General features: G+C 39.5%; 1 protein-coding gene across 3 annotated transcripts in view; it reads right to left on the bottom strand.

Annotated features, from left to right (window-relative positions):
* The window catches only part of SPIDR (scaffold protein involved in DNA repair), a 212,735-nt gene that overhangs the window by 62,259 nt on the left and 138,178 nt on the right, over positions 1–12,298 (bottom strand). For 2 of the 3 annotated variants that reach the window (XM_013368108.3, XM_021292035.2), the window contains 2 exons: positions 11,625–11,835; positions 9,573–9,823 (listed from right to left, as the gene is read on the bottom strand). The exons of the other annotated variant lie outside the window; for it this stretch is intronic. In XM_013368108.3, coding sequence (XP_013223562.2) covers positions 9,573–9,823; positions 11,625–11,835 — 462 coding nt within the window. The remainder of the gene's footprint in view (positions 1–9,572; positions 9,824–11,624; positions 11,836–12,298) is intronic. 3 annotated transcript variants of the gene reach the window in all.

The raw sequence follows: 12,298 nt of genomic DNA, 5'->3' as shown, positions 1-12,298 counted from the left end.
AAAAAACATTTATTTCCACTCAATGGAAAAGAGGATGCATGCAACTCCAGGGCTGCAAGTTCAGACCAAATCATCAGGATATTGAAGTGCAATTTTTAGTCACTCAGCAATTTTTATTAAACCGTGCTGCACACAAACATTTTTCATTACTCTTTGACTATTGGACTGTTTATCTGCTATTTTAAAATAAGTTTGCTTTATACTGAAAGCAGATACTTTGTCTGCTTCTCTGTATTTCAGCAGGTGACCTCAGACAGATCTTCGGATCTTTGCTGGGAGGCCACGCACGCTGGCTTGCTACCCACTCCGCTGGGCTCATCACAATTCCTTCTAGTTCTGTATTTTCTTACAGTTGAATACAATAATAAAGAAATAAAAACATTTTTGCAAAGATTTAGCACTGAATGTTTTTGCTAACAAGTTTTCCCACTTCCTGTTTACATTATGGTACTATGGCCCATTAATTTACAGTTCTATATTGAAGATGTGACATAACTTCTTGTTCCAATCAAATAAATTTCCTTGCATGTTCTTCCTTGTTTCAAACTGAATTTATAAATTTTGGCATTTGTTCAGAGGTGGGGGAAAATGGGTTATCCCATCATTGCAGGACAAAGACAAGAACATCTGTAGCTGTCATGCCTAGATCATATTTGAAGTCAATAGCGGAGAAAGCTGCTGCCTCAGGAAATCCATAGCAGGAACTACACAGGCTCAAGGGAAATTAATGGGCAGACAGAAAGGTAACTCCCACAAAATGGTATTTTAATACCTTATGACCACTTTCACATTGCTTATACGAGGACCTCAGCTCCATGCATTACTTCCTTCTCCCACAACCTACCATGCTCTCCCTCACCTGGGACTCTGTTTCCATGATCCCAACCACAATTCCCACCTCTGAAAATCTGGGACTCCAGTGCAACCTCCTGTCCCACGTCACTAATGGCACGTTCCCTGCAATTCCTCTGTTCACTCACTCAGAAACAGAGGGGAACGCATCCTTGCAGATGGAATTCCTGCAGGACATGCTGCATCAGGACCATGACTGCATCACTGTGGAAGGGACTGTACCCCACCTGCCAGGCAGGCACTCCTAAGTACATGGCTGCCCTTGGCCTAGAATAGTTGGGAAACAACTCAGAAATACAGAATAATTTTATAGTGTTATAATAATTTCCTTAAAGCCATCCTCCTAGGTAAGGATGATGCTGCTGTACAGAAGACATGATCATGCGGTGAGAGCAGAAGTTTCAAAGTGTCAAATTGCAGCACAAACGCAGGGAAAGTGAAAACACTCTAGAGACTTTAACTGTGTCTTGCTCTGAAACTTCTCCCTGCTATCCGCGTTTGTGTGTATGTGAAACAGCGGATGACAACGTCCTGGGCAGAGGACCTACCAAAAAGCAGGGAGAGCCTGCCCAGTGCTTTCAGTTCCATCTTTGCCTCCTTCCTTCTACTGCTGCAGACACAAGAAAGGCTACTGGGAGCAACCAGTGCCCTCACCGCACTCTGAGGTGGCCGTATGAAGTCAGCTTTCAGGTGTAGGCCTGCCACCTCTGCTTGCACAGACCAGTAAGTATCTCCAAGCTGGAGTAAGCAGCCGCACAACCATAGTTGGCTGGTGGTAACTGCCCGATGGCTCACTCAGCACCTCCAGAAGGGCAGGATCTGGAGCTGCTTCTTTGAGATCCTTCTCCATGACTGGCATACCACCAAAAGTAAGAGTGCCCAAGTTGGGAAACCACTGATACAGAGAAATATATATTTTTTTAAATATGTATATGAAATCTTGTTATCATGTGATATTGAATGAAACACAGCCCACAATACAAACACAACCAAAAACTACACTCTGGAACTACATGACATAATTCTTGGTCCATTTAAACGTGAACCTTCTCTGAAATACATTTTGCATTCAGTCCTAGCCTTAAGCTCTTGTAAAGCAGGTTGTCCAGAGGAGCTCATGCTGCAGCCAAACACAGGCCTCAAATCAAGTAGCTGAATTCATTGAGTTACAAAAACATTTTGAACATATATCACGCAGTATGTATCAGGTCACTTTTTCTTACTGTATGACTAAAATTACAAAAATAACTAAATCTCTTTTAGCTACCATTCCACTCAAGTCCTTACACTGTGAAGTGTAAGACACAGTAAGTTCGTCCCAGGCCTTTGCTCATCACTCTACTCGTTTGAGGAGCATGTTGTTCCCCAAACCCTGTGAATGTCCCTTTAGCCAAAGAGGGAGCTGAGGCATTAACCAAAATGAGTTTGAGGACTTCAGCAGAGCCTGCAGCGGATCCCTGTGAGCGTGATGTTGCTGACTGCCTTTGGCTGCGAGACATTGAACAGAACCAGCAGGTGCTGCAGCCAGGCAGGACTGGCACGTGAGCATGAGATAACTTTGTTAAGTGCATTTATAAGTTACGTACTAATTTTAAACCACAATGCTTACTGAAAGAACTAATTAAGATTGTCTTCTCTGAGGAGCTTTATTTTACTTGTATTGTTTGCTGTACGTTAATATTTTGTGTTGTATAAGATAAAGTATATAAAAGCTTAAGACAGAGACGTACAGGCCTATGTCCCAGCAATATTGTTCCTTTCAGACTCTGTCTTGTCTTAATTACTTAAGTGTGCCCATAACTTTAAAACCACATAGGAAAGAGTATTCCTGACTCCACACTCTTTGGGACAAAAGACATCCTTTTTCCCAAAAGGGTAAGATATGTTTGTAATGCCTTTACAAGGAGTATTGATTTGTTATAGCCAAACAGCAGCTTTTACAAAGCTGATGACAAAAAGTTATTTCTAAGAATCTTCCTCTTCAGAAACATGCTATCGTATTAAGTCTACACTGATGTTTCTTGGCACATCCGCTGGTCTATGCAGCTACTTAAGGCTGTGCATACAAAGAGTGTTTACCTGCACAAGCTGCATGAAAATTACATGCAATATTTGGGTGGTTAAATTTCTCTTCCAATCGTTAGCTCAGTGTGTATCCATCTAGGCATTTATAACATTATGGCTGCTCATGGTCCTTGTCTTCTGTACCATGGTAGCGGGAAAACAAATCCCAGAGACACAATCTGGCTTTTATAAAAGTTTCAGAGAGCTCCAGCACAACTTTAACACTTCCTTCAGGTCAGGACCGAAGTCATGTAGTCAGTGAAAGGTAGAGGCGTAAAATACACATGGAAGATTTCTGCTCTCAGTTCTGTCAACCTCATAACTTTCAGGGATACAAAAATTCAAGGGGAAGAAAGGTCAAAACCAAGGGAAAGATTCCATACCTTTTACGTAGGCCATCTTAGAATAATTCTTGACAAATAACAGGTACTGGAAAATTACTATTCCTGGTGTAAATCAGACAACGTAGAGCAGCACATACCTTGACTGTGGCTCTAGGCCTGGAAAATTACCTTTCCAAATTGTTCGCTTTCTACTCTCTATACTGGTTTCCACTATAGGATAACATACAGGAGACTACATAATTCTTCCCATTCCCTCCATTTACATATTGCCTTGAAAAAAAAAAACCAAACAGTTAGGTGGATACAGCCATAAAACACACATCAGCGGGAAATGAGGTGTTCAGGTGCAATAAATCTTCCCCAGCTTCCTGTATGCAAACATCAGATGTGGGAGGTATGAAAAGGTATGGTTCCAAGGTCAGTGGTGGTGAATACACAGCTCTACATAATGAGGCTTCCATGCCATTTATCTGCCTCTCTATGTTATTTCCATATCTCTGCAATTTCTTTATCATGGGGAATATATCATAAGTAGAGCTACTCCTCCTTCGTGACCAACAAAAGGCTTGGGAGGGGGTGTGACGTGCACACTTCACTGATGAGTCCAAGCACTTGAGCATGGAGGAAACACCAGCTGGCAACTAGTGTCTCCTTTTTGCTAGATGTAGACAGGAGCCTGCACACACAATGTTGGCCATCTGACAGCTGGTTTTTGCTCCTGCCCATTTGCTTTCCAGAGAGACCGAATCCCTCGTGGTCTATGCTGGCTACTGTCTTCTTGAGACTGTTTTCTGTATCAGCAGCTTTTACCATCGCCCCAACATATTTCAGAATGATAGATTATTTAATCACCTATTCCCAACGCAGGGCTGAAAAATGGTGGTGTATGCAGAGAGGTCCTTTTTTTAAAATTTGTACAGAGTATATCAGATAACAGTGCTTTCACCTTGCCCTTGGACAGAGTAAGATTATGTAAATATTTAGCACTGAAAAAATAAACAGTAATGTCAAATTAACAAATTGTTGTACTACAGTGGCACTGGAAGAAGCCCAAGTTCTATCTATCTGTCTGCAGCATCAGCATCAGGGAAAACAGCCTTTCAGGGCTATCTGCGCAACAGCACAGGGAAGATACCATGTTAAATGTATAACAAAATCTAATCTCAGCCGCACAATGTGATACCAAAGCTGTTTATCCAACAGTCTTTTGTCCTCACTCTCTGTTTTGGTGGCTCCAGTTTGAGAATTACAAATAGAGCAGGGTGGAGCAAAAGGGAATAATCCAAGTGTCAGGGAGTCTTAACTGTGAATAAAAGATAAAAAAAAAGAGAGACTTCAAAGCAGAAACAGGTTATTAGACCTTGAACCACAGCTGTTAGGAGAACTATTACAAGTCTGTCAATTAGCAATTAGACTACTTTGCAAGAATATTAAAAGCACACATTTTCACTTCTGAGAAGGATCTGAAAAGGAGAAATCAGAGAAAACTTGTATCTTATGGAGTACTCTCTACTGCACTTCAGTTACCTATTTCCTGTTTATTTCCCACTTGAAAAATCACATCCCAGAAACATAATGTAATTTTTTAAAACTTGCATTTATGACCATTCCATTTAAAATGTTTTGTTGAAAAAACACAAAAAACAAATGGAATGCTGTAAACAGATTTAAGTCAGCCACAAAAAACATTCTGACAGATGTTAGCATCTGTGAATATGGATCTTTCAAGGCAGTCCTTTCCAATCTGGGCTCTTTTCAAATAAGAAGACCTCCAGGTTTTTGTTGTTGTTGTTTATTTCAATATGCTTTATAAAAATTAAGCTAGGTTTTCTGTAGCAGAAGGGTGATTTTTGAATATATTAGTCCACCTACTCGGTACGCCAGTTGTAGCACTTGACTCTCAACTTTTAGGGCAGGTTAACCCATTGACTAGATTTGTGTTAAGATAAACAGCAAAGATCATTAGATGAAGAAAGAGAGGAAAAAAGGAAACACAACTTTGAAACGAGTTAGTTTTATGGGATTACCCCTGCAAATAAAACCTTTTTACACAGAATTACATAGGAACGGAGCATAATGAATCCCAGCAACTGACTATCGTATTTCTGGGACCCTGATCAGAAAGAGAAATGTGACTTTCCCCACACTTCTATTCCTTCTAGCCACTCCAACAAATCCTCAGCTCCTGTAAATATTTTGCTCCCCAAGGGTCCTGCTTGCATGGTAGCTGAACTTTCCGCTTCTCTAAGATCTGGCAAATTGAAAACAAAATAAAGAGTGAAACCAAAAGAGCTATTGATGACTAATGGATAGAGGCACATCACATTACTTTTCAAAGTAAATGTACTGTCGTTCTTGCGTTCTTGGAATAGAAAGTTACAGCAGGCCAGAGTGCTAACGCTCAGGTGGGAAGTAGGTCAAAACACACACCAAGAAAAGCGAATGGAAAATTTCTTTAGTCACCCATAAAGATTTTAAAATGTGGATTCACAGCTACAGTTAGTATTGTTTTATATTAGTTTTTCCTTCTTAACAGAAAACACGTTTTTCTCTCCAGCCTCCTCATCCAAATCTTTTGAGCGCTCTGACCAGTTTAACTGCCTGTTAGTCCTAAAAATGTGTCTATTTTAGTTTCACCAACTACCACACAACCAGCCCCATCCTTTAAGGCACAAAACTGACCAGCTCTATTTTTTACTGAACTCACGTGGCCCGCTCAAAACAAACAGATACTGGCAAGAGCAAAATCCAAATTATACACCGCTTTAGCCCAGGAACACAAAGTACAAGGCCGAGGCAGTGAGTCAGACACCTCAGCGCCAGCAAGCTCCTCAGGTTGACTGGAGTCTCTTTGGTATTCTCGTACGTGTAAGCCAGGCCTTTTTCAAAACGAGTCAAAGCGATCAGGTTTAGGCAAACACGTGTCGTGTCGTTTGCAAAAGTCTCTCTCTCTTCAGAGGGGAAAAGGCAGCAAAAAGTATGCCAGGAATGTTGGAAAGGGGCAGACAGTCTCGGAGAGTCATATTTTCTTCCTTTTTTTTTCCCCCCCCATGGAACTCCTTCAGCATGAAAAGTCCATTTGCAAGAACAGTTAATTACAGGGGGGAAAGGCAAATTATTTGACAATAATGCAGGGAACTTGAGACCAATTTATGCAGACACAAGCCAGAGAACTTTTTAGTCTCTAATGATTTCTCAGCATCCTCGGAAAATGGTTTAGATACCTCAGCTAAACAGACTTAAACCCATCAGACGTATCCATTTGTCTATCGGTAAAAGGCCAGATTCTATACATGTGTATTCCTGAACAGTAAAAGCTAGACGCATATAGGCATTACAGTAATTTCTGTGCTTTATCCGTGTTAGTATTAACCATTTAAATGAATCCATTTCCTCACAATGAAAATAGAGGTTTCCCCCACAATTTGCCAGTCTCTTTCTAGAAACTGGATGCCTTGAATAAAATGCATCGTGTCCCCTGCTCCACATTTAATTTCATGTTTCTTTTCATCTTAATGTGATTTTATGCCTCCCTGTGGCAACAGCATCTAGGTTATTGTGGAGTGCTACAAAAGAAGATACACAATAAAACAGCCTGTCTAAAATACAAATCAATTAACTGTTCATCTACCTTGATAACTAATGAGAAACTTTTGTTTACAAAACAATTAATTATGTAACTCATCTTGCCTCATAAAATACAAACGCTGCTTTCGTGGCAGTTTTACTTCACAAAAACAAGAAGTTTGCAAAGAAAAAAAGCAGGTGGTGTTTTTTTGTTGCCGGTTTTTTGGGGGGTTGTTGGGTTTGTTTTTCGGTTTTGTTCTTTTTTTGTTTGGGTTTTTTTGTTTTGGTTTTGATTTTAATTACAAAGGATGAGCCATCACTTGGTTCAAAGGACTGCCAGAGGGCGTTGGACTCTTTTGCTCACTATCAGGTGACAGACACAGACATTTTTGATAGAGGAGAAAAGTCTCATGTGGATGCTTATCAGCCATGGAAATAGCAGCTGATAAAGCAGTATGAGGTGTTTTCCATTCCTCCGTCTCTACAAGCGTTCGTTTTCTTCTTTGCAGAAGAGAAAGTGGTTTGATTTTTCTTTTTGGGATCCAAAAGACAGTCCAATAGCTGCAAAGGACAACCATCAGGCTCTTTTTTTGTGCTGCGACATCTATAAAATTTGAGGAACTTCCAAGAGACCATTTGAACAACTAACTGTGTGTGAGAACACTCAGCGACAGCATGTACGCGGAAACACTGGACCCCCATTTTTTATTTTATTCCTGTTTCAAGATTGACGTAAGAAGTGCAATCTGGGATTTCTATTTTCTTTCACCCCATTCCTGGGAAGGGTGTGGGCTCAGGCAGGTTAACTACCTCAAATTGTGTGATCTCAAGTATACTTTTGGTTAAAAGTTGGAAAGGAAATGGAGAGGGTATTATCGCTTGAACTCTGCTAGAATTGGTGGTGTTAAAAATCAGCCTGAATAATACACTGTCAGCTGCCTTGACTTTTGGTCAAATGTAGCCCTGGGAGAAAATCTACACAGAGGAATACTGTCCTCAAAATCACATATTGATGTGGGGCTGCTAAAGTAGTTTTCCTCTCACTTGAAAAAAAGTATATTGTAAAAAGAAAGACTTAAGTATAAAGCAATGTATTCACACAAGATGATTGTGTGATAAATTATATAAATTGATAAATTAAAAAGATTACTTTTTAAGAAATGCACGTTAAAGTCAATATAACTATTGTGCAAAGGAGCTTTTAAAAAATATTGGAGACAAGGCTGCTGATACTTACTTTTCTGTGGGTGATGACAGAGCCTGCATTTTATGAAAGAATAATCTTCCTAAATTCCTCCTGGAGAAATTTTATTCATCAATGAGTTCTGTAAATTATCCAGCAACTTACAAGGTGGCAAGAATGGGGAGAATTTCTGTATTTCAAAAGCTCAGGAAGAAGGACCTGTGAGCACGCTACTAATACCAGCAGGGTGGCTTACAGGAACTCAAATTCTTCAAACCTTTGAAGAATCCCTTCAAAGCCTATTGCAAATTACATCTGGAGATTTCTCAATGAAACCTTTTAAACTAATTGCACATCTTCACTCAGGTCCTAAACTCTGCAGGAAGATGGATCTCCTAATGTCCTGAAAAGCTGGACTTAGAAGATTTATATAAGCTCTGCCACTGCAACTCACTTTAATCAGCTTCCTGAGTGAAAACAAAATGGAATGTATTCTACTTTTAAAATTTTAAGCCAGCATGATTTTAACTGCTAGAGTTAGGTTAGGTTATGGTTGGACTCAATGATCTTGAGGGTTTCTTCCAACTGAAATGATTCTATGATTCTATGAATCAAAAGTTAGTGCAAAAGCAAAGGAAGGAAATTCAATAATAAACACAGTGATCTCAGATGAGAGTTGCTGAGAAAGACTTTGAAATCAGTCTTTGGTCTCAAACCTTGAGGATCATGAAAGGACAAGGAAAGGATTCAACAGTTCAGTACCGGTCAGAAGGGAAAACTGTGACTGATGTATCTTTTGTAATTAAGAAAACAAGGTCCCGTTCTTGATTCCTTACACTGAAAACAGATGAGTGCTAGGATGCAAAGACTAAAACAGGAGAGGCTTAAACCACTGGTCTAAATCCATGTGCTCCATGGGTTTTGCGTATAAGATTTCTGCACTGGTGTTAATGTTTTGACACCAGATCACTTTTTACTGCAGAGCAGCTGAACTGCTGTGACCTTCAGATTTCCAGAAGCCAATAGGAGCTTTTTCCAGTGGCTTCACAATGGAAGTTTGCACGTGTATACTTATGTTTCTCCAAGGGCATCTGTGCGAAATCACCTTTTTAGAAAAGCCTTTTGTTGCTCCTTCTCTCTATGTATTTCTCTTCTGTTTCAAAAGACCACCCTATGAGCAGAACTTACTAGCAGAACATACTGGAGACTGAATTAAGTAAATTGGAAGTAACAGTTATTTTGTGAAACTCAATGAACAGTGTAAGATGTCGATGACCATCACTGGTTTTAAATTAACTTCCCATTAATCAGTTTTCAATCTTCCTGTCATCTGTTGATGCAACACATGGATTATAGACAGATCCTTCTCTCCTCTGGGCAGGACTACTTGTGTGTCACACTATACCTATTAAAAAACTACACCACTTCCAGCAGGAGCCCTGCAACTTGTGCTTATTCCCTGCGAGCTGATGACTACGGATGAAATTTCCAAACTCCCTCCCCTACGGTTTCTCATATATCACAGTCTCAAAAGGAAAATTCCCATGAATCTTATTACTCACCTGACACTCGGAGGATCTGAATTTATGATGGATGTTGCACAAAGAGGCTTGTTTCCTTGAACGTGGCTTCTGTAAGCTTCTCTTGCAGGCAAACAGTACACCCTTTGGATAACAACTCGGACCTGCGCTTCTCTCCATCCCACCGCTCCCTGGCTTTCCACCATTTCAAGCAGAGAATCATTAACAGCACCCTGTGCTAAGGAATGCTGTTTCCAATCACACTTGTGGTGAATTTGTGGAGCACAAGCGACCTGGTGAAGGAAAATACATTAACAGAAGCATTTCATGGGACCTTGAAATAATGTAGCGCTAAAGAGTAAAACTTCAGCATGAAAAATCACTGCGCGAAATCAGTTTCAAAACACATACTGCACCTAAACTAATTTAGAGACTAATGGCCATTATCCATGGTGGATTTTTAATGAACACTCAAGAGAGCTGAGCACACAGTGCTCTCCTGTATTTAATTGGTGCTCTGGACTGAGCTAACTCGATCCATGAGAGATGACGGTGACACCAGCAGAAAAACAGAAATGATATTAGTGTTTATGATTCTTCCCCTTGAATTGACCCTCATTTTTACTTCTCTGGTATTCTTTCCTTCCTATTTTCCTTACTCTTCCAAAAAAGGGGTAAAATCCACCTTGAATGGACTTTGAGATTAAGTTGAAAATGAACAGGTGTCTAGTTTTATAGAATAGTGAGTTAGTTCTCAGAATTACACATTTCAATGTAGAATGTTTCAATGTAAAAGAATTAGATGATTCACGAAAAGGATAAAACTTTGAAAGTACAAACCTTTATTTTTTCACTACTTCCAAAATAGATCTTATGAATAAAATAATCCAAACTTTCAAAATAAATAGTATTAATAAAATTATGCTACATTTTGCCTTAATCTAAATTAGCAATTTCATTAATTTTAAATTTTAAATAAATATCTTTTAACAAAAATTTTATGCAGATATAGACTAACATGGTCTATATACATCGGCTCCTTCCCAGCAGAAGCCAAAATTCTGTTTTCACAATGAAACCTGTTTTTATAAGAAGCTGGGTGCTGAGAAAGGTTTTCAGAGTATTAGAGTCATGCTTTAAGTATTATCCACCAGTAGAGAAGGAGAATTTGCAGTATTTAAAGGAAAATTGTGGTATAACACTACCCACTTGTCTACACAGCGACTGCAATAAAACTAGTCTACTGAGTTTTAAATGAAGTGGTTTTGTTTGTTAGGAACCGTGAGAGGAACAAGTAAATCGTTCTGGTTTTCAAATACCACAGCAGAAGCTTTTTACAAAGTAAAGCTGAAGCAAGAAAGGAGATTAGGATTTGGCCTATAATGGTAATTATATATAAAGTAAAAAATGCTGACACTCAGAGTTGTTCATCAAACTCGTAAGGCCAAAATTCTCAAATATTAAGAAAGATTTTGGGTGGCCAATATAAAGCCTTTCTTTCAGAAAGTGCTGGCACAGACTATCAGAAAACCAGATAGCTTAAAATACTTCAGCTTGTACCACCAGAGCTAGAGACATGCATAGTCAGTAGTCATTTTAATACAAGAAACTCAAAATAGGAAAGAAATCAAACTGAAAGGGTGGGAAAGGGCAGTTAGCAATCGATGCTTTAACGAAAGGACAGGATTGATTAGGAAATGAGTTTCCCAGTCAACAGGAGTGGGAAAAAGGAATGTTTATTTGAAATAATATCTTGAGCGAGTTAGCAGAAAACACGATTTTATTTCATATAAAGCTTAGCCGTTCAGCTATAAAGAATTAATGAAAAATAAATGAAAAACCAAGCTACAATTACTATTTAGCACAGTAGTGAGACTTCAGCAAAATAACCTCACAGCAGTTAAGCATTTGGATAGGCCAAAAGCCTCCACTAAGAAAATATTATTAAAACAAACACTTGCAGATTATTCAGCCTTGGCTAAATGAAAGTGGAAACTGAACAGGTCAGTAATGTAGAAATTTTGTTTTTGTTATGATTTCCAAATATCTCCAACTTCTTAGCAAGTGCTAAACTGTGAACCAAATGGACCTTACCTGATTATCTGAAGATTCCTGGTGTAACTCATCATCAGGGTCATCTAGTCTGAATGTCTGTGCCAAAGATACAATATGCTTCCTAATAAGCATCTTTGTAAGACCATATGTCTTCTCTCTTGTTTCTGAATGTTCACTGAGCAGCACCTTCTGACTAAAATATGTATTCATGATAACAGGAACATCTGCATTTTTGAGGAGCAGTTTTTGCCTGGAAATAAATAATTTAAGTGGCATCAAATCCATTACAAGTTAAACCACGGACAAGTACTATTTTAAAACTTGTGTTGTGTTGCATTTTTCTCCCTTATTTTCTGTAGTTGCCACTAAAACATTCAAAGCTGTGTTATCCAAATCACAAATAAACCAACCCGTAGATACCTTCAGCTTGGATCAGCCCCATTAGCTCAGGCACAGCCCTGGGCGAGTGGAGCTCCATGGCATCCAGGGACAACCTGCACCTGGAAGCTGCTGAGCTGATGAGCCCCAAGAACCCCATCGGGCTTCACACAAACTCTGCTGGGTGTCCCCACATTGTCAGCGCAGAACCAGGAGCACCAGGAACCCCTAAGTACAGTAACTGAGGTAAAAATCAATGAACGCAAGATTATTAATCCTGCTCTGTGTTAATCCAACCCAGCCTGGCTCTTGCAGCGTGGGATGTCCCCATCTGG

The sequence above is a fragment of the Columba livia genome, chromosome 2 (genome assembly GCF_036013475.1).
Source record: "Columba livia isolate bColLiv1 breed racing homer chromosome 2, bColLiv1.pat.W.v2, whole genome shotgun sequence".
Taxonomy (NCBI): domain Eukaryota; kingdom Metazoa; phylum Chordata; class Aves; order Columbiformes; family Columbidae; genus Columba; species Columba livia.
Note: the sequence above shows the minus strand (reverse complement) of the source record. Positions and strands in the feature narration are given on the sequence as shown.